Source organism: Oncorhynchus kisutch, linkage group LG10 (assembly GCF_002021735.2).
Source record: "Oncorhynchus kisutch isolate 150728-3 linkage group LG10, Okis_V2, whole genome shotgun sequence".
NCBI classification, from domain to species: Eukaryota; Metazoa; Chordata; class Actinopteri; order Salmoniformes; family Salmonidae; genus Oncorhynchus; species Oncorhynchus kisutch.
The window spans coordinates 2583759-2611258 of NC_034183.2; the positions used below are offsets into that span (position 1 = coordinate 2583759).

Sequence of the window (27500 nt, forward strand, 5' to 3'; positions counted from 1 at the left end):
TGTCCTAAATTGTACCCTATTACCTACACTACTGTTCAAAAGTTTTGGGTCACTTAAAAATGTCCTTGTTTTTGAAAGAAAAGCTATTTTTTGGTCCATTAACATAACATCAAATTGATCAGAAATACATTGTAGACATTGTTAATGTTGTAAATGTCTATTGTAGCTGGAAACGGCAGTCTATCTACAGAGGCCCATTATCAACAACCATCACTCCTGTGTTCCAATGGCACATTGTGTTAGCTAATCCAAGTTTATCATTTCTAAAGGCTAATTGATCATTAGAAAACCCAAAGGGTCTGAATACTTACGTAAATAAGGTATATCTGTATAAAACATTTTTTTGCAAAGAGTTAAAAAAAAACTAGGCTAGCATTTTTTCGCTTTGTCATTATGGGGAAATTGTGTGTAGTATTTGACTCATCCAAAAAGCAGAACTTAAAACCTGTTAAAGATAGGGCAGAATACTGCCGCCGTTGGAGGAATTGCGTGCCCATAGTAAACAGAAATCTGTCAAAAATTGCTAATATATGCATATAATAATAATTATTGAATAGAAAACACTCTAAAGCTTCTAAAACCGTTCAAATTATGTCTGTATGTAAAGCAGAACTCTCAGGGCAGCCATTCTTCCAAACTCTCTCTTGTCATCAGAAAAGTTGGGCCAACTTTGACGTCATCGCCCCCACCCTTCCCAACCAGCTACGGATCTGGGAACAGTTTCTATCTCTTCAGCGCAATGTCTCCTTTCAATGGGGCGTTTCATTGTGAGAATTGCTCGCTCCCTCGCCCTTTGGCTGGATAAAATCTTCGGGTCACGCGAAAATACATGTACTCTCTTGCGCGCGTCGGGTCCAGAGCTCTCTTTGTTCCAGGTTTCACCAAACGATGTCGGTTTGTCTGTTCGAGCTGATAATTGTTTTGCACGTTTAGAATATCCTAAAGCTTGATTCTGCACTTAGTTTGACCAGTTTAGTCGACATATAATATGTAATTTTGAAGTTTTGATGCGCATCCACTAGAATTTTGGCTGCATTTCAGCCGGAATTTGTCGCGTTTGATAACCCAAAGACACAGACTTGAAAACCAAACGCAGTTTTTGGTAAGTATGACTCCCTCCACGGCTTCTGATCGAAGAACATCAAAGGTAAGGGAATATTTATGTGGTAATTTTGTGTTTCTGTGGACTCAAACATAGAGGAGACATACTGCTAATTTCTGAGCGCCGTCTCATATTATAGCCTAGTGAACGAATTCTGTAACGTTAAAAATAAATGTAACACAGTGGTTGCATTAAGAAGAAGTGTATCTTTCTAACTATATGTAGAACATGTATATTTAGTCAAAGTTTATGATGTGTATTGCTTGTTATCTGGCGGGGCTATCATCATTTCTCCGGACATTTGAGTAGCATTTTTTGAACATGGCGTCATTGTAAACAGAGATTTATGGATATAAATTGAATATTATTGAAAAAAAAACATAAATGTACTGTATAACATGTCCTATTACTGTCATCTGATGAAGATTTTCAAAAGGTTAGTGAATTATTTTTCTTTCAATCCTGCGGTTGTTGATTGCATATTTTGTTCAACATGGCTATTCAAATTAGCTGTGTCTTTGGTGGTGGTTTGACATAAAAATGTGGTATGTTTTCGCCGTAAAACATTTTAGAAATCTGACTTGCTGGCTAGATGAACAAGGTGTTTATCTTTCATTTGAGCTATTGGACTTGTCAATGTGTGGAGGTTAAATATTTCTAAGAATAGTTTTGCATTCCGTGCGCCACCGTTCCAGCTGAACGTGGGAGGGGTCGTTCCCAAAAGGGAACCCCAACCCGTCAACAGGTTTTTAATATTTGGTACATAAACCGTTGTTTGCAATTTACAGAGATCATACGTTTCCTGTAGTTCTTGACCAGGTTTGCACACAATGCAGCAGAGATTTTGGCCCACTCCTCCATACAGACCTTCTCCAGATCCTTCAGGTTTCAGGGCTGTCGCTGAGCAATACGGACGATACATGGCCCCATCCATCCTCCCCTTCAATACGGTGCAGTCGTCCTGTCCCCTTTGCAGAAAAGCATCCCCAAAGAATGATGTTTCCACCTCCATGCTTCACGGTTGGGATGGTGTTCTTGGGGTTGTACTCATCCTTCTTCTTCCTCCAAACACGGCGAGTGGAGTTTAGACCAAAAAGCTCTATTTTTTGGTCTCATCAGACCACATGACCTTCTCCCATTCCTCCTCTGGATCATCCAGATGGTCATTGGCAAACTTCAGACGGGCCTGGACATGCGTTGGCTTGAGCAGGGGGACCTTGCGTGCGCTGCAGGATTTTAATCCATGACGGCGTAGTGTGTTACTAATGGTTTTCTTTGAGACTGTGGTCCCAGCTCTCTTCAGGTCATTGACCAGGTACTGCCTTGTAGTTCAGGGCTGATCCCTCACCTTCCTCATGATCATTGATGCCCCACGAGGTGAGATCTTGCATGGAGCCCCAGACTGAGGGTGATTGACCGTCATCTTGAACTTCTTCCATTTTCTAATAATTGTGCCAACAGTTGTTGCCTTCTCACCAAGGTGCTTGCCTATTGTCCTGTAGCCCGTCCCAGCCTTGTGCAGGTTTACAATTTTATCCCTGATGTCCTTACATCCTCTCTGGTCTTGGCCATTGTGGAGAGGTTGGAGTTTGATTGAGTGTGTGGACAGGTGTCTTTTATACAGGTAACGAGTTCAAACAAGTGCAGTTAATACAGGTAATGAGTGGAGAACAGGGGGCTTCTTAAAGAAAAACTAACAGGTCTGTGAGAGCCGGAATTCTTACTGGTTGGTAGGTGATGAAATACTTATGTCATGCAATAAAATGCTAATTAATTACTTAAAAATCATACAATGTGATTTTCTGGATTTTTGTTTTAGATTCCGTCTATCACAGTTGAAGTGTACCTATGATAATAGTTACAGACCTCTACATGCTTTGTAAGTAGAAAAACCTGCAAAATCGGCAGTGTATCAAATACTTCCCACTCTCCCCACTGTATATACTGTACGTACGGTCACTGTGGGGACGTCGATGTCGAATAATTTATTCATGAAGCCGGTGACTCCTTAATGCCATCAGAACATATTCCAGGCTAACAAAACAGTCCTGTAGCTTAGCATCCATTTCATCTGACCACTTTAGTATTGCGTCACTGGTACTTGCTGTTTGAGTTTTTGCTTGTAAACAGGAATCAGGAAGATAGAGTTATAGTCAGATTTGCCAAATGGAGAACGAAGGGATTTGTACGGGTTTTTGTGTGTAGAGTAACCCCGCTAGTCTAGATGTATCCTAACCATGCTAGTCTAGATGTATCCTAACCATGCTAGTCTAGATGTATCCTAACCATGCTAGTCTAGATGTATCCTAACCATTCTAGTCTAGATGTATCCTAACCCCGCTAGTCTAGATGTATCCTAACCATGCTAGTCTAGATGTATCCTAACCATGCTAGTCTAGATGTATCCTAACCATGCTAGTCTAGATGTCCTAACCACGCTAGTCTAGATGTCCTAACCACGCTAGTCTAGATGTATCCTAACCACGCTAGTCTAGATGTATCCTAACCCCGCTAGTCTAGATGTATCCTAACCCCGCTAGTCTAGATGTATCCTAACCATTCTAGTCTAGATGTATCCTAACCCCGCTAGTCTAGATGTATCCTAACCCCGCTAGTCTAGATGTATCCTAACCCCGCTAGTCTAGATGTATCCTAACCATTCTAGTCTAGATGTATCCTAACCCCGCTAGTCTAGATTTATCCTAACCCCGCTAGTCTAGATTCATCCTAACCCCGCTAGTCTAGATTTATCCTAACCACGCTAGTCTAGATGTATCCTAACCCCGCTAGTCTAGATTCATCCTAACCCCGCTAGTCTAGATTCATCCTAACCCCGCTAGTCTAGATTTATCCTAACCCCGCTAGTCTAGATTTATCCTAACCCTGCTAGTCTAGATTCATCCTAACCCCGCTAGTCTAGATGTATCCTAACCCCGCTAGTCTAGATTTATCCTAATCCCACTAGTTTAGATTTATCCTAACCCCGCTAGTCTAGATTTATCCTAACCCTGCTAGTCTAGATTCATCCTAACCATGCTAGTCTACATGTATCCTAAACCCGCTAGTCTAGATTTATCCTAAACATGCTAGTCTAGATGTATCCTAACCATTCTAGTCTAGATTTATCCTAATCCCACTAGTTTAGATTTATCCTAACCCCGCTAGTCTAGATTTATCCTTACCATGCTAGTCTAGATTTATCCTAACCCCGCTAGTCTAGATTCATCCTAACCATTTTAGTCTAGATTTATCCTAACCCGCTAGTCTAGATGTATCCTAACCCTGCTAGTCTAGATTCATCCTAACCCCGCTAGTCTAGATGTATCCTAACCCCGCTAGTCTAGATGTATCCTAACCCCGCTAGTCTAGATTCATCCTAACCCCGCTAGTCTAGATTTATCCTAACCATTCTAGTCTAGATTCATCCCCCCCGCTAGTCTAGATTTATCCTAACCATGCTAGTCTAGATGTATCCTAACCCTGCTAGTCTAGATTCAACCTAACCATGCTAGTCTAGATGTATCCTATTCCTGCTAGTCTAGATTTATCCTAACCCCGCTAGTCTAGATTCATCCCAACCATTCTAGTCTAGATGTATCCCAGCCATTCTAGTCTAGATTTATCCTAATCCCACTAGTTTAGATTTATCCTAACCCCGCTAGTCTAGATTCATCCTAACCATTTTAGTCTAGATTTATCCTAACCCGCTAGTCTAGATGTATCCTAACCCTGCTAGTTTAGATTCATCCTAACCCCGCTAGTCTAGATGTATCCTAACCCCGCTAGTCTAGATTTATCCTAACCATGCTAGTCTAGATGTATCCTAACCCCGCTAGTCTAGATTTATCCTAACCATTCTAGTCTAGATTCATCCTAACCCCGCTAGTCTAGATTTATCCTAACTCCGCCAGTCTAGATTCATCCTAACCATGCTAGTCTAGATGTATCCTAACCCTGCTAGTCTAGATTTATCCTAACCCCGCTAGTCTAGATTCATCCCAACCATTTTAGTCTAGATGTGTCCTAACCATTCTAGTCTAGATTCATCCTAACCCCGCTAGTCTAGATTCATCCCAAACATTTTAGTCTAGATTTATCCTAACCATGCTAGTCTAGATTTATCCTAACGCCGCTAGTCTAGATTCATCCTAACCATTTTAGTCTAGATTTATCCTAACCCGATAGTCTAGATGTATCCTAACCCTGCTAGTCTAGATTCATCCTAACCCCGCTAGTCTAGATGTATCCTAACCCCGCTAGTCTAGATGTATCCTAACCCCGCTAGTCTAGATTCATCCTAACCCCGCTAGTCTAGATTTATCCTAACCATTCTAGTTTAGATTCATCCTAACCACGCTAGTCTAGATTTATCCTAACTCCGCTAGTCTAGATTCATCCTACCCATGCTAGTCTAGATGTATCCTAACCCTGCTAGTCTAGATTCAACCTAACCATGCTAGTCTAGATGTATCCTATTCCTGCTAGTCTAGATTTATCCTAACCCCGCTAGTCTAGATTCATCCCAACCATTCTAGTCTAGATGTATCCCAGCCATTCTAGTCTAGATTTATCCTAATCCCACTAGTTTAGATTTATCCTAACCCCGCTAGTCTAGATTTATCCTAACCATGCTAGTCTAGATTTATCCTAACCCCGCTAGTCTAGATTCATCCTAACCATTTTAGTCTAGATTTATCCTAACCCGCTAGTCTAGATTTATCCTAACCATGCTAGTCTAGATGTATCCTAACCCCGCTAGTCTAGATTTATCCTAACCATTCTAGTCTAGATTCATCCTAACCCCGCTAGTCTAGATTTATCCTAACTCCGCTAGTCTAGATTTATCCTAACTCCGCTAGTCTAGATTCATCCTAACCATGCTAGTCTAGATGTATCCTAACCCTGCTAGTCTAGATTTATCCTAACCCCGCTAGTCTAGATTCATCCCAACCATTTTAGTCTAGATGTATCCTAACCATTTTAGTCTAGATTTATCCTAACCCGCTAGTCTAGATGTATCCTAACCCTGCTAGTCTAGATTCATCCTAACCCCGCTAGTCTAGATGTATCCTAACCCCGCTAGTCTAGATTTATCCTAACCGTGCTAGTCTAGATGTATCCTAACCCCGCTAGTCTAGATTTATCCTAACCATTCTAGTCTAGATGTATCCTAACCCTGCTAGTCTAGATTTATCCTAACCCCGCTAGTCTAGATTCATCCTAACCATTTTAGTCTAGATGTATCCTAACCATTCTAGTCTAGATTCATCCTAACCCCGCTAGTCTAGATTCATCCCAACCATTTTAGTCTAGATTTATCCTAACCATGCTAGTCTAGATTTATCCTAATGCCGCTAGTCTAGATTCATCCTAACCATTTTAGTCTAGATGTATCCTAACCCTGCTAGTCTAGATTCATCCTAACCCCGCTAGTCTAGATGTATCCTAACCCCGCTAGTCTAGATGTATCCTAACCCCGCTAGTCTAGATTCATCCTAACCCCGCTAGTCTAGATTTATCCTAACCATTCTAGTCTAGATTCATCCCCCCCGCTAGTCTAGATTTATCCTAACCATGCTAGTCTAGATGTATCCTAACCCTGCTAGTCTAGATTCAACCTAACCATGCTAGTCTAGATGTATCCTATTCCTGCTAGTCTAGATTTATCCTAACCCCGCTAGTCTAGATTCATCCCAACCATTCTAGTCTAGATGTATCCCAGCCATTCTAGTCTAGATTTATCCTAATCCCACTAGTTTAGATTTATCCTAACCCCGCTAGTCTAGATTCATCCTAACCATTTTAGTCTAGATTTATCCTAACCCGCTAGTCTAGATGTATCCTAACCCTGCTAGTTTAGATTCATCCTAACTCCGCTAGTCTAGATTCATCCTACCCATGCTAGTCTAGATGTATCCTAACCCTGCTAGTCTAGATTCAACCTAACCATGCTAGTCTAGATGTATCCTATTCCTGCTAGTCTAGATTTATCCTAACCCCGCTAGTCTAGATTCATCCCAACCATTCTAGTCTAGATGTATCCCAGCCATTCTAGTCTAGATTTATCCTAATCCCACTAGTTTAGATTTATCCTAACCCCGCTAGTCTAGATTTATCCTAACCATGCTAGTCTAGATTTATCCTAACCCCGCTAGTCTAGATTCATCCTAACCATTTTAGTCTAGATTTATCCTAACCCGCTAGTCTAGATTTATCCTAACCATGCTAGTCTAGATGTATCCTAACCCCGCTAGTCTAGATTTATCCTAACCATTCTAGTCTAGATTCATCCTAACCCCGCTAGTCTAGATTTATCCTAACTCCGCTAGTCTAGATTTATCCTAACTCCGCTAGTCTAGATTCATCCTAACCATGCTAGTCTAGATGTATCCTAACCCTGCTAGTCTAGATTTATCCTAACCCCGCTAGTCTAGATTCATCCCAACCATTTTAGTCTAGATGTATCCTAATCATTCTAGTCTAGATTCATCCTAACCCCGCTAGTCTAGATTCATCCCAACCATTTTAGTCTAGATTTATCCTAACCATGCTAGTCTAGATTTATCCTAACGCCGCTAGTCTAGATTCATCCTAACCATTTTAGTCTAGATTTATCCTAACCCGATAGTCTAGATGTATCCTAACCCTGCTAGTCTAGATTCATCCTAACCCCGCTAGTCTAGATGTATCCTAACCCCGCTAGTCTAGATTCATCCTAACCCCGCTAGTCTAGATTTATCCTAACCATTCTAGTTTAGATTCATCCTAACCCCGCTAGTCTAGATTTATCCTAACTCCGCTAGTCTAGATTCATCCTACCCATGCTAGTCTAGATGTATCCTAACCCTGCTAGTCTAGATTCAACCTAACCATGCTAGTCTAGATGTATCCTATTCCTGCTAGTCTAGATTTATCCTAACCCCGCTAGTCTAGATTCATCCCAACCATTCTAGTCTAGATGTATCCCAGCCATTCTAGTCTAGATTTATCCTAATCCCACTAGTTTAGATTTATCCTAACCCCGCTAGTCTACATTTATCCTAACCATGCTAGTCTAGATTTATCCTAACCCCGCTAGTCTAGATTCATCCTAACCATTTTAGTCTAGATTTATCCTAACCCGCTAGTCTAGATGTATCCTAACCCTGCTAGTCTAGATTCATCCTAACCCCGCTAGTCTAGATGTATCCTAACCCCGCTAGTCTAGATTTATCCTAACCGTGCTAGTCTAGATGTATCCTAACCCCGCTAGTCTAGATTTATCCTAACCATTCTAGTCTAGATGTATCCTAACCCTGCTAGTCTAGATTTATCCTAACCCCGCTAGTCTAGATTCATCCCAACCATTTTAGTCTAGATGTATCCTAACCATTCTAGTCTAGATTCATCCTAACCCCGCTAGTCTAGATTCATCCCAACCATTTTAGTCTAGATTTATCCTAACCATGCTAGTCTAGATTTATCCTAATGCCGCTAGTCTAGATTCATCCTAACCATTTTAGTCTAGATGTATCCTAACCCTGCTAGTCTAGATTCATCCTAACCCCGCTAGTCTAGATGTATCCTAACCCCGCTAGTCTAGATGTATCCTAACCCCGCTAGTCTAGATTCATCCTAACCCCGCTAGTCTAGATTTATCCTAACCATTCTAGTCTAGATTCATCCCCCCCGCTAGTCTAGATTTATCCTAACCATGCTAGTCTAGATGTATCCTAACCCTGCTAGTCTAGATTCAACCTAACCATGCTAGTCTAGATGTATCCTATTCCTGCTAGTCTAGATTTATCCTAACCCCGCTAGTCTAGATTCATCCCAACCATTCTAGTCTAGATGTATCCCAGCCATTCTAGTCTAGATTTATCCTAATCCCACTAGTTTAGATTTATCCTAACCCCGCTAGTCTAGATTCATCCTAACCATTTTAGTCTAGATTTATCCTAACCCGCTAGTCTAGATGTATCCTAACCCTGCTAGTTTAGATTCATCCTAACTCCGCTAGTCTAGATTCATCCTACCCATGCTAGTCTAGATGTATCCTAACCCTGCTAGTCTAGATTCAACCTAACCATGCTAGTCTAGATGTATCCTATTCCTGCTAGTCTAGATTTATCCTAACCCCGCTAGTCTAGATTCATCCCAACCATTCTAGTCTAGATGTATCCCAGCCATTCTAGTCTAGATTTATCCTAATCCCACTAGTTTAGATTTATCCTAACCCCGCTAGTCTAGATTTATCCTAACCATGCTAGTCTAGATTTATCCTAACCCCGCTAGTCTAGATTCATCCTAACCATTTTAGTCTAGATTTATCCTAACCCGCTAGTCTAGATTTATCCTAACCATGCTAGTCTAGATGTATCCTAACCCCGCTAGTCTAGATTTATCCTAACCATTCTAGTCTAGATTCATCCTAACCCCGCTAGTCTAGATTTATCCTAACTCCGCTAGTCTAGATTTATCCTAACTCCGCTAGTCTAGATTCATCCTAACCATGCTAGTCTAGATGTATCCTAACCCTGCTAGTCTAGATTTATCCTAACCCCGCTAGTCTAGATTCATCCCAACCATTTTAGTCTAGATGTATCCTAACCATTCTAGTCTAGATTCATCCTAACCCCGCTAGTCTAGATTCATCCCAACCATTTTAGTCTAGATTTATCCTAACCATGCTAGTCTAGATTTATCCTAACGCCGCTAGTCTAGATTCATCCTAACCATTTTAGTCTAGATTTATCCTAACCCGATAGTCTAGATGTATCCTAACCCTGCTAGTCTAGATTCATCCTAACCCCGCTAGTCTAGATGTATCCTAACCCCGCTAGTCTAGATTCATCCTAACCCCGCTAGTCTAGATTTATCCTAACCATTCTAGTTTAGATTCATCCTAACCCCGCTAGTCTAGATTTATCCTAACTCCGCTAGTCTAGATTCATCCTACCCATGCTAGTCTAGATGTATCCTAACCCTGCTAGTCTAGATTCAACCTAACCATGCTAGTCTAGATGTATCCTATTCCTGCTAGTCTAGATTTATCCTAACCCCGCTAGTCTAGATTCATCCCAACCATTCTAGTCTAGATGTATCCCAGCCATTCTAGTCTAGATTTATCCTAATCCCACTAGTTTAGATTTATCCTAACCCCGCTAGTCTACATTTATCCTAACCATGCTAGTCTAGATTTATCCTAACCCCGCTAGTCTAGATTCATCCTAACCATTTTAGTCTAGATTTATCCTAACCCGCTAGTCTAGATGTATCCTAACCCTGCTAGTCTAGATTCATCCTAACCCCGCTAGTCTAGATGTATCCTAACCCCGCTAGTCTAGATTTATCCTAACCGTGCTAGTCTAGATGTATCCTAACCCCGCTAGTCTAGATTTATCCTAACCATTCTAGTCTAGATGTATCCTAACCCTGCTAGTCTAGATTTATCCTAACCCCGCTAGTCTAGATTCATCCCAACCATTTTAGTCTAGATGTATCCTAACCATTCTAGTCTAGATTCATCCTAACCCCGCTAGTCTAGATTCATCCCAACCATTTTAGTCTAGATTTATCCTAACCATGCTAGTCTAGATTTATCCTAATGCCGCTAGTCTAGATTCATCCTAACCATTTTAGTCTAGATGTATCCTAACCCTGCTAGTCTAGATTCATCCTAACCCCGCTAGTCTAGATGTATCCTAACCCCGCTAGTCTAGATGTATCCTAACCCCGCTAGTCTAGATTCATCCTAACCCCGCTAGTCTAGATTTATCCTAACCATTCTAGTCTAGATTCATCCCCCCCGCTAGTCTAGATTTATCCTAACCATGCTAGTCTAGATGTATCCTAACCCTGCTAGTCTAGATTCAACCTAACCATGCTAGTCTAGATGTATCCTATTCCTGCTAGTCTAGATTTATCCTAACCCCGCTAGTCTAGATTCATCCCAACCATTCTAGTCTAGATGTATCCCAGCCATTCTAGTCTAGATTTATCCTAATCCCACTAGTTTAGATTTATCCTAACCCCGCTAGTCTAGATTCATCCTAACCATTTTAGTCTAGATTTATCCTAACCCGCTAGTCTAGATGTATCCTAACCCTGCTAGTTTAGATTCATCCTAACCCCGCTAGTCTAGATGTATCCTAACCCCGCTAGTCTAGATTTATCCTAACCATGCTAGTCTAGATGTATCCTAACCCCGCTAGTCTAGATTCATCCCAACCATTCTAGTCTAGATGTATCCCAGCCATTCTAGTCTAGATTTATCCTAATCCCACTAGTTTAGATTTATCCTAACCCCGCTAGTCTAGATTTATCCTAACCATGCTAGTCTAGATTTATCCTAACCCCGCTAGTCTAGATTCATCCTAACCATTTTAGTCTAGATTTATCCTAACCCGCTAGTCTAGATGTATCCTAACCCTGCTAGTCTAGATTCATCCTAACCCCGCTAGTCTAGATGTATCCTAACCCCGCTAGTCTAGATTTATCCTAACCGTGCTAGTCTAGATGTATCCTAACCCCGCTAGTCTAGATTTATCCTAACCATTCTAGTCTAGATGTATCCTAACCCTGCTAGTCTAGATTTATCCTAACCCCGCTAGTCTAGATTCATCCCAACCATTTTAGTCTAGATGTATCCTAACCATTCTAGTCTAGATTCATCCTAACCCCGCTAGTCTAGATTCATCCCAACCATTTTAGTCTAGATTTATCCTAACCATGCTAGTCTAGATTTATCCTAATGCCGCTAGTCTAGATTCATCCTAACCATTTTAGTCTAGATGTATCCTAACCCTGCTAGTCTAGATTCATCCTAACCCCGCTAGTCTAGATGTATCCTAACCCCGCTAGTCTAGATGTATCCTAACCCCGCTAGTCTAGATTCATCCTAACCCCGCTAGTCTAGATTTATCCTAACCATTCTAGTCTAGATTCATCCCCCCCGCTAGTCTAGATTTATCCTAACCATGCTAGTCTAGATGTATCCTAACCCTGCTAGTCTAGATTCAACCTAACCATGCTAGTCTAGATGTATCCTATTCCTGCTAGTCTAGATTTATCCTAACCCCGCTAGTCTAGATTCATCCCAACCATTCTAGTCTAGATGTATCCCAGCCATTCTAGTCTAGATTTATCCTAATCCCACTAGTTTAGATTTATCCTAACCCCGCTAGTCTAGATTCATCCTAACCATTTTAGTCTAGATTTATCCTAACCCGCTAGTCTAGATGTATCCTAACCCTGCTAGTTTAGATTCATCCTAACCCCGCTAGTCTAGATGTATCCTAACCCCGCTAGTCTAGATTTATCCTAACCATGCTAGTCTAGATGTATCCTAACCCCGCTAGTCTAGATTTATCCTAACCATTCTAGTTTAGATTCATCCTAACCCCGCTAGTCTAGATGTATCCTAACCCCGCTAGTCTAGATTTATCCTAACCATGCTAGTCTAGATGTATCCTAACCCCGCTAGTCTAGATTTATCCTAACCATGCTAGTCTAGATGTATCCTAACCCCGCTAGTCTAGATTTATCCTAACCATTCTAGTCTAGATTCATCCTAACCCCGCTAGTCTAGATTTATCCTAACTCCGCTAGTCTAGATTTATCCTAACTCCGCTAGTCTAGATTCATCCTAACCATGCTACTCTAGATGTATCCTAACCCTGCTAGTCTAGATTTATCCTAACCCCGCTAGTCTAGATTCATCCCAACCATTTTAGTCTAGATGTATCCTAACCATTCTAGTCTAGATTCATCCTAACCCCGCTAGTCTAGATTCATCCCAACCATTTTAGTCTAGATTTATCCTAACCATGCTAGTCTAGATTTATCCTAACGCCGCTAGTCTAGATTCATCCTAACCATTTTAGTCTAGATTTATCCTAACCCGATAGTCTAGATGTATCCTAACCCTGCTAGTCTAGATTCATCCTAACCCCGCTAGTCTAGATGTATCCTAACCCCGCTAGTCTAGATTCATCCTAACCCCGCTAGTCTAGATTTATCCTAACCATTCTAGTTTAGATTCATCCTAACCCCGCTAGTCTAGATTTATCCTAACTCCGCTAGTCTAGATTCATCCTACCCATGCTAGTCTAGATGTATCCTAACCCTGCTAGTCTAGATTCAACCTAACCATGCTAGTCTAGATGTATCCTATTCCTGCTAGTCTAGATTTATCCTAACCCCGCTAGTCTAGATTCATCCCAACCATTCTAGTCTAGATGTATCCCAGCCATTCTAGTCTAGATTTATCCTAATCCCACTAGTTTAGATTTATCCTAACCCCGCTAGTCTAGATTTATCCTAACCATGCTAGTCTAGATTTATCCTAACCCCGCTAGTCTAGATTCATCCTAACCATTTTAGTCTAGATTTATCCTAACCCGCTAGTCTAGATGTATCCTAACCCTGCTAGTCTAGATTCATCCTAACCCCGCTAGTCTAGATGTATCCTAACCCCGCTAGTCTAGATTTATCCTAACCGTGCTAGTCTAGATGTATCCTAACCCCGCTAGTCTAGATTTATCCTAACCATTCTAGTCTAGATGTATCCTAACCCTGCTAGTCTAGATTCATCCTAACCCCGCTAGTCTAGATTCATCCCAACCATTTTAGTCTAGATGTATCCTAACCATTCTAGTCTAGATTCATCCTAACCCCGCTAGTCTAGATTCATCCCAACCATTTTAGTCTAGATTTATCCTAACCATGCTAGTCTAGATTTATCCTAATGCCGCTAGTCTAGATTCATCCTAACCATTTTAGTCTAGATGTATCCTAACCCTGCTAGTCTAGATTCATCCTAACCCCGCTAGTCTAGATGTATCCTAACCCCGCTAGTCTAGATGTATCCTAACCCCGCTAGTCTAGATTCATCCTAACCCCGCTAGTCTAGATTTATCCTAACCATTCTAGTCTAGATTCATCCCCCCCGCTAGTCTAGATTTATCCTAACCATGCTAGTCTAGATGTATCCTAACCCTGCTAGTCTAGATTCAACCTAACCATGCTAGTCTAGATGTATCCTATTCCTGCTAGTCTAGATTTATCCTAACCCCGCTAGTCTAGATTCATCCCAACCATTCTAGTCTAGATGTATCCCAGCCATTCTAGTCTAGATTTATCCTAATCCCACTAGTTTAGATTTATCCTAACCCCGCTAGTCTAGATTCATCCTAACCATTTTAGTCTAGATTTATCCTAACCCGCTAGTCTAGATGTATCCTAACCCTGCTAGTTTAGATTCATCCTAACCCCGCTAGTCTAGATGTATCCTAACCCCGCTAGTCTAGATTTATCCTAACCATGCTAGTCTAGATGTATCCTAACCCCGCTAGTCTAGATTTATCCTAACCATTCTAGTCTAGATTCATCCTAACCCCGCTAGTCTAGATTTATCCTAACTCCGCTAGTCTAGATTTATCCTAACTCCGCTAGTCTAGATTCATCCTAACCATGCTACTCTAGATGTATCCTAACCCTGCTAGTCTAGATGTATCCTAACCCCGCTAGTCTAGATGTATCCTAACCCCGCTAGTCTAGATTCATCCTAACCCCGCTAGTCTAGATTTATCCTAACCATTCTAGTCTAGATTCATCCCCTCCGCTAGTCTAGATTTATCCTAACCATGCTAGTCTAGATGTATCCTAACCCTGCTAGTCTAGATTCAACCTAACCATGCTAGTCTAGATGTATCCTATTCCTGCTAGTCTAGATTTATCCTAACCCCGCTAGTCTAGATTCATCCCAACCATTCTAGTCTAGATGTATCCCAGCCATTCTAGTCTAGATTTATCCTAATCCCACTAGTTTAGATTTATCCTAACCCCGCTAGTCTAGATTCATCCTAACCATTTTAGTCTAGATTTATCCTAACCCGCTAGTCTAGATGTATCCTAACCCTGCTAGTTTAGATTCATCCTAACCCCGCTAGTCTAGATGTATCCTAACCCCGCTAGTCTAGATTTATCCTAACCATGCTAGTCTAGATGTATCCTAACCCCGCTAGTCTAGATTTATCCTAACCATTCTAGTTTAGATTCATCCTAACCCCGCTAGTCTAGATGTATCCTAACCCCGCTAGTCTAGATTTATCCTAACCATGCTAGTCTAGATGTATCCTAACCCCGCTAGTCTAGATTTATCCTAACCATGCTAGTCTAGATGTATCCTAACCCCGCTAGTCTAGATTTATCCTAACCATTCTAGTCTAGATTCATCCTAACCCCGCTAGTCTAGATTTATCCTAACTCCGCTAGTCTAGATTTATCCTAACTCCGCTAGTCTAGATTCATCCTAACCATGCTACTCTAGATGTATCCTAACCCTGCTAGTCTAGATTTATCCTAACCCCGCTAGTCTAGATTCATCCCAACCATTTTAGTCTAGATGTATCCTAACCATTCTAGTCTAGATTCATCCTAACCCCGCTAGTCTAGATTCATCCCAACCATTTTAGTCTAGATTTATCCTAACCATGCTAGTCTAGATTTATCCTAACGCCGCTAGTCTAGATTCATCCTAACCATTTTAGTCTAGATTTATCCTAACCCGATAGTCTAGATGTATCCTAACCCTGCTAGTCTAGATTCATCCTAACCCCGCTAGTCTAGATGTATCCTAACCCCGCTAGTCTAGATTCATCCTAACCCCGCTAGTCTAGATTTATCCTAACCATTCTAGTTTAGATTCATCCTAACCCCGCTAGTCTAGATTTATCCTAACTCCGCTAGTCTAGATTCATCCTACCCATGCTAGTCTAGATGTATCCTAACCCTGCTAGTCTAGATTCAACCTAACCATGCTAGTCTAGATGTATCCTATTCCTGCTAGTCTAGATTTATCCTAACCCCGCTAGTCTAGATTCATCCCAACCATTCTAGTCTAGATGTATCCCAGCCATTCTAGTCTAGATTTATCCTAATCCCACTAGTTTAGATTTATCCTAACCCCGCTAGTCTAGATTTATCCTAACCATGCTAGTCTAGATTTATCCTAACCCCGCTAGTCTAGATTCATCCTAACCATTTTAGTCTAGATTTATCCTAACCCGCTAGTCTAGATGTATCCTAACCCTGCTAGTCTAGATTCATCCTAACCCCGCTAGTCTAGATGTATCCTAACCCCGCTAGTCTAGATTTATCCTAACCGTGCTAGTCTAGATGTATCCTAACCCCGCTAGTCTAGATTTATCCTAACCATTCTAGTCTAGATGTATCCTAACCCTGCTAGTCTAGATTCATCCTAACCCCGCTAGTCTAGATTCATCCCAACCATTTTAGTCTAGATGTATCCTAACCATTCTAGTCTAGATTCATCCTAACCCCGCTAGTCTAGATTCATCCCAACCATTTTAGTCTAGATTTATCCTAACCATGCTAGTCTAGATTTATCCTAATGCCGCTAGTCTAGATTCATCCTAACCATTTTAGTCTAGATGTATCCTAACCCTGCTAGTCTAGATTCATCCTAACCCCGCTAGTCTAGATGTATCCTAACCCCGCTAGTCTAGATGTATCCTAACCCCGCTAGTCTAGATTCATCCTAACCCCGCTAGTCTAGATTTATCCTAACCATTCTAGTCTAGATTCATCCCCCCCGCTAGTCTAGATTTATCCTAACCATGCTAGTCTAGATGTATCCTAACCCTGCTAGTCTAGATTCAACCTAACCATGCTAGTCTAGATGTATCCTATTCCTGCTAGTCTAGATTTATCCTAACCCCGCTAGTCTAGATTCATCCCAACCATTCTAGTCTAGATGTATCCCAGCCATTCTAGTCTAGATTTATCCTAATCCCACTAGTTTAGATTTATCCTAACCCCGCTAGTCTAGATTCATCCTAACCATTTTAGTCTAGATTTATCCTAACCCGCTAGTCTAGATGTATCCTAACCCTGCTAGTTTAGATTCATCCTAACCCCGCTAGTCTAGATGTATCCTAACCCCGCTAGTCTAGATTTATCCTAACCATGCTAGTCTAGATGTATCCTAACCCCGCTAGTCTAGATTTATCCTAACCATTCTAGTCTAGATTCATCCTAACCCCGCTAGTCTAGATTTATCCTAACTCCGCTAGTCTAGATTTATCCTAACTCCGCTAGTCTAGATTCATCCTAACCATGCTACTCTAGATGTATCCTAACCCTGCTAGTCTAGATTTATCCTAACCCCGCTAGTCTAGATTCATCCCAACCATTTTAGTCTAGATGTATCCTAACCATTCTAGTCTAGATTCATCCCAACCATTTTAGTCTAGATTTATCCTAACCATGCTAGTCTAGATTTATCCTAACGCCGCTAGTCTAGATTCATCCTAACCATTTTAGTCTAGATTTATCCTAACCCGATAGTCTAGATGTATCCTAACCCTGCTAGTCTAGATTCATCCTAACCCCGCTAGTCTAGATGTATCCTAACCCCGCTAGTCTAGATTCATCCTAACCCCGCTAGTCTAGATTTATCCTAACCATTCTAGTTTAGATTCATCCTAACCCCGCTAGTCTAGATTTATCCTAACTCCGCTAGTCTAGATTCATCCTACCCATGCTAGTCTAGATGTATCCTAACCCTGCTAGTCTAGATTCAACCTAACCATGCTAGTCTAGATGTATCCTATTCCTGCTAGTCTAGATTTATCCTAACCCCGCTAGTCTAGATTCATCCCAACCATTCTAGTATAGATGTATCCCAGCCATTCTAGTCTAGATTTATCCTAATCCCACTAGTTTAGATTTATCCTAACCCCGCTAGTCTAGATTTATCCTAACCATGCTAGTCTAGATTTATCCTAACCCCGCTAGTCTAGATTCATCCTAACCATTTTAGTCTAGATTTATCCTAACCCGCTAGTCTAGATGTATCCTAACCCTGCTAGTCTAGATTCATCCTAACCCCGCTAGTCTAGATGTATCCTAACCCCGCTAGTCTAGATTTATCCTAACCGTGCTAGTCTAGATGTATCCTAACCCCGCTAGTCTAGATTTATCCTAACCATTCTAGTCTAGATGTATCCTAACCCTGCTAGTCTAGATTTATCCTAACCCCGCTAGTCTAGATTCATCCCAACCATTTTAGTCTAGATGTATCCTAACCATTCTAGTCTAGATTCATCCTAACCCCGCTAGTCTAGATTCATCCCAACCATTTTAGTCTAGATTTATCCTAACCATGCTAGTCTAGATTTATCCTAATGCCGCTAGTCTAGATTCATCCTAACCATTTTAGTCTAGATGTATCCTAACCCTGCTAGTCTAGATTCATCCTAACCCCGCTAGTCTAGATGTATCCTAACCCCGCTAGTCTAGATGTATCCTAACCCCGCTAGTCTAGATTCATCCTAACCCCGCTAGTCTAGATTTATCCTAACCATTCTAGTCTAGATTCATCCCCCCCGCTAGTCTAGATTTATCCTAACCATGCTAGTCTAGATGTATCCTAACCCTGCTAGTCTAGATTCAACCTAACCATGCTAGTCTAGATGTATCCTATTCCTGCTAGTCTAGATTTATCCTAACCCCGCTAGTCTAGATTCATCCCAACCATTCTAGTCTAGATGTATCCCAGCCATTCTAGTCTAGATTTATCCTAATCCCACTAGTTTAGATTTATCCTAACCCCGCTAGTCTAGATTCATCCTAACCATTTTAGTCTAGATTTATCCTAACCCGCTAGTCTAGATGTATCCTAACCCTGCTAGTTTAGATTCATCCTAACCCCGCTAGTCTAGATGTATCCTAACCCCGCTAGTCTAGATGTATCCTAACCATGCTAGTCTAGATGTATCCTAACCCCGCTAGTCTAGATTTATCCTAACCATTCTAGTCTAGATTCATCCTAACCCCGCTAGTCTAGATTTATCCTAACTCCGCCAGTCTAGATTCATCCTAACCATGCTAGTCTAGATGTATCCTAACCCTGCTAGTCTAGATTTATCCTAACCCCGCTAGTCTAGATTCATCCCAACCATTTTAGTCTAGATGTGTCCTAACCATTCTAGTCTAGATTCATCCTAACCCCGCTAGTCTAGATTCATCCCAAACATTTTAGTCTAGATTTATCCTAACCATGCTAGTCTAGATTTATCCTAACGCCGCTAGTCTAGATTCATCCTAACCATTTTAGTCTAGATTTATCCTAACCCGATAGTCTAGATGTATCCTAACCCTGCTAGTCTAGATTCATCCTAACCCCGCTAGTCTAGATGTATCCTAACCCCGCTAGTCTAGATGTATCCTAACCCCGCTAGTCTAGATTCATCCTAACCCCGCTAGTCTAGATTTATCCTAACCATTCTAGTTTAGATTCATCCTAACCCCGCTAGTCTAGATTTATCCTAACTCCGCTAGTCTAGATTCATCCTACCCATGCTAGTCTAGATGTATCCTAACCCTGCTAGTCTAGATTCAACCTAACCATGCTAGTCTAGATGTATCCTATTCCTGCTAGTCTAGATTTATCCTAACCCCGCTAGTCTAGATTCATCCCAACCATTCTAGTCTAGATGTATCCCAGCCATTCTAGTCTAGATTTATCCTAATCCCACTAGTTTAGATTTATCCTAACCCCGCTAGTCTAGATTTATCCTAACCATGCTAGTCTAGATTTATCCTAACCCCGCTAGTCTAGATTCATCCTAACCATTTTAGTCTAGATTTATCCTAACCCGCTAGTCTAGATTTATCCTAACCATGCTAGTCTAGATGTATCCTAACCCCGCTAGTCTAGATTTATCCTAACCATTCTAGTCTAGATTCATCCTAACCCCGCTAGTCTAGATTTATCCTAACTCCGCTAGTCTAGATTTATCCTAACTCCGCTAGTCTAGATTCATCCTAACCATGCTAGTCTAGATGTATCCTAACCCTGCTAGTCTAGATTTATCCTAACCCCGCTAGTCTAGATTCATCCCAACCATTTTAGTCTAGATGTATCCTAACCATTCTAGTCTAGATTCATCCTAACCCCGCTAGTCTAGATTCATCCCAACCATTTTAGTCTAGATTTATCCTAACCATGCTAGTCTAGATTTATCCTAACGCCGCTAGTCTAGATTCATCCTAACCATTTTAGTCTAGATTTATCCTAACCCGATAGTCTAGATGTATCCTAACCCTGCTAGTCTAGATTCATCCTAACCCCGCTAGTCTAGATGTATCCTAACCCCGCTAGTCTAGATTCATCCTAACCCCGCTAGTCTAGATTTATCCTAACCATTCTAGTTTAGATTCATCCTAACCCCGCTAGTCTAGATTTATCCTAACTCCGCTAGTCTAGATTCATCCTACCCATGCTAGTCTAGATGTATCCTAACCCTGCTAGTCTAGATTCAACCTAACCATGCTAGTCTAGATGTATCCTATTCCTGCTAGTCTAGATTTATCCTAACCCCGCTAGTCTAGATTCATCCCAACCATTCTAGTCTAGATGTATCCCAGCCATTCTAGTCTAGATTTATCCTAATCCCACTAGTTTAGATTTATCCTAACCCCGCTAGTCTAGATTTATCCTAACCATGCTAGTCTAGATTTATCCTAACCCCGCTAGTCTAGATTCATCCTAACCATTTTAGTCTAGATTTATCCTAACCCGCTAGTCTAGATGTATCCTAACCCTGCTAGTCTAGATTCATCCTAACCCCGCTAGTCTAGATGTATCCTAACCCCGCTAGTCTAGATTTATCCTAACCGTGCTAGTCTAGATGTATCCTAACCCCGCTAGTCTAGATTTATCCTAACCATTCTAGTCTAGATTCATCCTAACCCCGCTAGTCTAGATTTATCCTAACTCCGCTAGTCTAGATTCATCCTAACCATGCTAGTCTAGATGTATCCTAACCCTGCTAGTCTAGATTTATCCTAACCCCGCTAGTCTAGATTCATCCCAACCATTTTAGTCTAGATGTATCCTAACCATTCTAGTCTAGATTCATCCTAACCCCGCTAGTCTAGATTCATCCCAACCATTTTAGTCTAGATTTATCCTAACCATGCTAGTCTAGATTTATCCTAATGCCGCTAGTCTAGATTCATCCTAACCATTTTAGTCTAGATGTATCCTAACCCTGCTAGTCTAGATTCATCCTAACCCCGCTAGTCTAGATGTATCCTAACCCCGCTAGTCTAGATGTATCCTAACCCCGCTAGTCTAGATTCATCCTAACTCCGCTAGTCTAGATTTATCCTAACCATTCTAGTTTAGATTCATCCTAACCCCGCTAGTCTAGATTTATCCTAACTCCGCTAGTCTAGATTCATCCTACCCATGCTAGTCTAGATGTATCCTAACCCTGCTAGTCTAGATTCAACCTAACCATGCTAGTCTAGATGTATCCTATTCCTGCTAGTCTAGATTTATCCTAACCCCGCTAGTCTAGATTCATCCCAACCATTCTAGTCTAGATGTATCCCAGCCATTCTAGTCTAGATTTATCCTAATCCCACTAGTTTAGATTTATCCTAACCCCGCTAGTCTAGATTTATCCTAACCATGCTAGTCTAGATTTATCCTAACCCCGCTAGTCTAGATTCATCCTAACCATTTTAGTCTAGATTTATCCTAACCCGCTAGTCTAGATGTATCCTAACCCTGCTAGTCTAGATTCATCCTAACCCCGCTAGTCTAGATGTATCCTAACCCCGCTAGTCTAGATTTATCCTAACCATGCTAGTCTAGATGTATCCTAACCCCGCTAGTCTAGATTTATCCTAACCCCGCTAGTCTAGATTTATCCTAACCCTGCTAGTCTAGATTCATCCTAACCCCGCTAGTCTAGATGTATCCTAACCCCGCTAGTCTAGATTTATCCTAATCCCACTAGTTTAGATTTATCCTAACCCCGCTAATCTAGATTTATCCTAACTCTGCTAGTCTAGATTCATCCTAACCACGCTAGTCTAGATGTATCCTAACCCCGCTAGTCTAGATTTATCCTAACCATGCTAGTCTAGATGTATCCTAACCCCGCTAGTCTAGATTTATCCTAACCATTCTAGTCTAGATTCATCCTAACCCCGCTAGTCTAGATTTATCCTAACTCCGCCAGTCTAGATTCATCCTAACCATGCTAGTCTAGATGTATCCTAACCCTGCTAGTCTAGATTTATCCTAACCCCGCTAGTCTAGATTCATCCCAACCATTTTAGTCTAGATGTATCCTAACCATTCTAGTCTAGATTCATCCTAACCCCGCTAGTCTAGATTCATCCCAACCATTTTAGTCTAGATTTATCCTAACCCGATAGTCTAGATGTATCCTAACCCTGCTAGTCTAGATTCATCCTATCCCCGCTAGTCTAGATGTATCCTAACCCCGCTAGTCTAGATGTATCCTAACCCCGCTAGTCTAGATGTATCCTAACCCCGCTAGTCTAGATTTATCCTAACCATCCTAGTTTAGATTCATCCTAACCCCGCTAGTCTAGATTTATCCTAACTCCGCTAGTCTAGATTCATCCTACCCATGCTAGTCTAGATGTATCCTAACCCTGCTAGTCTAGATTCAACCTAACCATGCTAGTCTAGATGTATCCTATTCCTGCTAGTCTAGATTTATCCTAACCCCGCTAGTCTAGATTCAACCTAACCATGCTAGTCTAGATGTATCCTATTCCTGCTAGTCTAGATTTATCCTAACCCCGCTAGTCTAGATTCATCCCAACCATTCTAGTCTAGATGTATCCCAGCCATTCTAGTTTAGATTTATCCTAACCCCGCTAGTCTAGATTTATCCTAACCATGCTAGTCTAGATTTATCCTAACCCCGCTAGTCTAGATTCATCCTAACCATTTTAGTCTAGATTTATCCTAACCCGATAGTCTAGATGTATCCTAACTCTGCCAGTCTAGATTCATCCTAACCCCGCTAGTCTAGATGTATCCTAACCCCGCTAGTCTAGATTTATCCTAACCATGCTAGTCTAGATGTATCCTAACCCCTATAGGTCTAGATTTATCCTAACCATTCTAGTCTAGATTCATCCTAACCCCGCTAGTCTAGATTTATCCTAACTCCGCTAGTCTAGATTCATCCTAACCATGCTAGTCTAGATTTATCCTAACCCCGCTAGTCTAGATTCATCCCAACCATTTTAGTCTAGATGTATCCTAACCATTCTAGTCTAGATTCATCCTAACCCCGCTAGTCTAGATTCATCCCAACCATTTTAGTCTAGATTTATCCTAACCATGCTAGTCTAGATTTATCCTAACGCCGCTAGTCTAGATTCATCCTAACCATTTTAGTCTAGATTTATCCTAACCCGATAGTCTAGATGTATCCTAACCCTGCTAGTCTAGATTCATCCTAACCCCGCTAGTCTAGATGTATCCTAACCCCGCTAGTCTAGATGTATCCTAACCCCGCTAGTCTAGATTCATCCTAACCCCGCTAGTCTAGATTTATCCTAACCATTCTAGTTTAGATTCATCCTAACCCCGCTAGTCTAGATTTATCCTAACTTCGCTAGTCTAGATTCATCCTACCCATGCTAGTCTAGATGTATCCTAACCCTGCTAGTCTAGATTCAACCTAACCATGCTAGTCTAGATGTATCCTATTCCTGCTAGTCTAGATTTATCCTAACCCCGCTAGTCTAGATTCATCCCAGCCATTCTAGTCTAGATTTATCCTAATCCCACTAGTTTAGATTTATCCTAACCCCGCTAGTCTAGATTTATCCTAACCATGCTAGTCTAGATTTATCCTAACCCCGCTAGTCTAGATTTATCCTAACGCCGCTAGTCTAGATTCATCCTAACCATTTTAGTCTAGATTTATCCTAACCCGCTAGTCTAGATGTATCCTAACCCTGCTAGTCTAGATTCATCCTACCCATGCTAGTCTAGATGTATCCTAACCCTGCTAGTCTAGATTCAACCTAACCATGCTAGTCTAGATGTATCCTATTCCTGCTAGTCTAGATTTATCCTAACCCCGCTAGTCTAGATTCATCCCAACCATTCTAGTCTAGATGTATCCCAGCCATTCTAGTCTAGATTTATCCTAATCCCACTAGTTTAGATTTATCCTAACCCCGCTAGTCTAGATTTATCCTAACCATGCTAGTCTAGATTTATCCTAACCCCGCTAGTCTAGATTTATCCTAACGCCGCTAGTCTAGATTCATCCTAACCATTTTAGTCTAGATTTATCCTAACCCGCTAGTCTAGATGTATCCTAACCCTGCTAGTCTAGATTCATCCTAACCCCGCTAGTCTAGATGTATCCTAACCCCGCTAGTCTAGATGTATCCTAACCCCGCTAGTCTAGATTCATCCTAACCCCGCTAGTCTAGATTTATCCTAACCATTCTAGTTTAGATTCATCCTAACCCCGCTAGTCTAGATTTATCCTAACCATGCTAGCCTAGATTTATCCTAACCCCGCTAGTCTAGATTCATCCTAACCATTTTAGTCTAGATTTATCCTAACCCGCTAGTCTAGATGTATCCTAACCCTGCTAGTCTAGATTCATCCTAACCCCGCTAGTCTAGATTTATCCTAACCCCGCTAGTCTAGATTCATCCTAACCATTTTAGTCTAGATTTATCCTAACCCGCTAGTCTAGATGTATCCTAACCCTGCTAGTCTAGATTCATCCTAACCCCGCTAGTCTAGATGTATCCTAACCCCGCTAGTCTAGATTTATCCTAACCATGCTAGTCTAGATGTATCCTAACCCTGCTAGTCTAGATTCAACCTAACCATGCTAGTCTAGATGTATCCTATTCCTGCTAGTCTAGATTTATCCTAACCCCGCTAGTCTAGATTCATCCCAACCATTCTAGTCTAGATGTATCCCAGCCATTCTAGTCTAGATTTATCCTAATCCCACTAGTTTAGATTTATCCTAACCCCGCTAGTCTAGATTTATCCTAACCATGCTAGTCTAGATTTATCCTAACCCCGCTAGTCTAGATTCATCCTAACCATTTTAGTCTAGATTTATCCTATCCCGCTAGTCTAGATGTATCCTAACCCTGCTAGTCTAGATTCATCCTAACCCCGCTAGTCTAGATGTATCCTAACCCCGCTAGTCTAGATTTGTCCTAACCATGCTAGTCTAGATGTATCCTAACCCCGCTAGTCTAGATTTATCCTAACCATTCTAGTCTAGATTCATCCTAACCCCGCTAGTCTAGATTTATCCTAACTCCGCTAGTCTAGATTCATCCTAACCATGCTAGTCTAGATGTATCCTAACCCTGCTAGTCTAGATTTATCCTAACCCCGCTAGTCTAGATTCATCCCAACCATTTTAGTCTAGATGTATCCTAACCATTCTAGTCTAGATTCATCCTAACCCCGCTAGTCTAGATTCATCCCAACCATTTTAGTCTAGATTTATCCTAACCATGCTAGTCTAGATTTATCCTAACGCCGCTAGTCTAGATTCATCCTAACCATTTTAGTCTAGATTTATCCTAACCCGCTAGTCTAGATGTATCCTAACCCTGCTAGTCTAGATTCATCCTAACCCCGCTAGTCTAGATGTATCCTAACCCCGCTAGTCTAGATGTATCCTAACCCCGCTAGTCTAGATTCATCCTAACCCCGCTAGTCTAGATTTGTCCTAACCATTCTAGTTTAGATTCATCCTAACCCCGCTAGTCTAGATTTATCCTAACCATGCTAGCCTAGATTTTTATCACATTCATTATAATAAAATGATGATAATGATAAGAATAAGGTCTGTTGTATGATTAGAGTAGACTAGAGAGTAGACTCCACTACTCTATGATTGTAATTCACCCTCCACCAACTGTAGCCAGCTGTGCACTGGCACTACCCAGCGATGTGGTCACACCACCAGCCTTATCCCTTATGCTTCACAGGGAGTTAAGAGCAGTAAGTGACTGGCCACGACCGGGAGACCCATGGGGCGATGCACAATTGGCCCAGCATCGTCCGGGTTAGGGGAGGGTTTGGCGACAGGGATGTCCTTGTCCCATCGCGCACTAGCGACTCCTGTGGCGGGCTGGGTGCAATGCGCGCTGACACGGTTGCCAGGTGTACGGTGTTTCCTCCGACACATTGATGCGCCTGGCTTCCGGGTTAAGTGGGCATTGTGTCAAGAAGCAGTGGGGCTTGGTTGGGTTGTGTTTTGGAGAAAGACGCACGGCTCTCTACCTTTTGCCTCTCCCAAATCTGTTCGGGAGTTGCAGCGATGAGGCAAGACTGTAACTACCAATTGGATACCAGAACATTGAGGAGAAAAAGGGCGTTAAAAAAAGAGAGCGGTAAGTCAGTAGTCAAGCAGAGAGTGTAATAAACTACATGACGTACCTCCGTCCACTGTAACCTGGGGTACACTGGCACTGACCAGTGACATGGTCACACAGTCCACCGTTAAGGCAGGAACAGTCCTTGCTGCAGTTGATGCCATACTTGCCCACTTGGCACGGCTGGGCACACACTGAGCCCTGAGGAACACAACCAGAATATATATACTGGATCAGACACTGAGCCCTGAGGAACACAACCAGAATATATTTACTGGATCAGACACTGAGCCCTGAGGAACACAACCAGAATATATATACTGGATCAGACACTGAGCCCTGAGGAACACAACCAGAATATATATACTGGATCAGACACTGAGCCCTGATATACTGGATCAGACACTGAGCCCTGATATACACAATATACAGTATACTGAGTCTACAAAACATTAAGAATACCTTCCTAATATTGAGTTACACCCCCCCTCCCCCTTTTCCCCTCAGAACAGCCTCAATTAGTACTGGACCTGGACTCTACAAGGTGTCGAAAGCCTTCCACAGGGATGCTGGCCCATGTTGACTCCAATGCTTCCCACAGTTGTGTCAAGTTGGCTGTATGTCCTTTAGGTGGTGGACCATTCTTGATACACAGGATATAATTCTGAGTGTGTAAAACCCAGCAGCGTTGAAGTTCTTGACACAAACCGGTGCGCCTCGCACCGACTACCATACCCAGTTCAAAGGCACTTAAATCTTTTGTCTTGTCCGATCACCATCTGAATGACACACACAATCCATGTCTCAATTGTCTCAAGGCTTAAAAATGAACCTGTCTCCTTCCCCTTCATCTACACTCTCTGAAGTGGATTTAACAACATCAATAAGGGATCATAGCTTTCACCTGGATTCACCTGGTCAGTCTATGTCATGGAAAGAACAGTGTGTTCCTAATGTTTTGTACACTCAGTGTATAGTGGATCTGTTTGATACAGAGACATTTATACCTGACAATACAGTCAAGGGTATTGGAAGAACACAGGAACACAGACTGGGGGTATGACAGAGTGAGGAAGAGGAGGAGGAAGAACACAGGAACACAGACTGGGGGTATGACAGAGTGAGGAAGAGGAGGAGGAAGAACACAGGAACACAGACTGGGGGTATGACAGAGTGAGG

At 41.7% G+C, this 27500-nt stretch overlaps 1 protein-coding gene across 1 annotated transcript in view; it reads right to left on the reverse strand.

Annotated features, from left to right (window-relative positions):
* The window catches only part of LOC109882723 (multiple EGF-like-domains 11), a 183049-nt gene that overhangs the window by 109813 nt on the left and 45736 nt on the right, over positions 1–27500 (reverse strand). The window contains exon 5 of the mRNA XM_031832825.1: positions 26386–26522. Within this exon, the coding sequence (XP_031688685.1) occupies positions 26386–26522 (137 nt within the window). The remainder of the gene's footprint in view (positions 1–26385; positions 26523–27500) is intronic.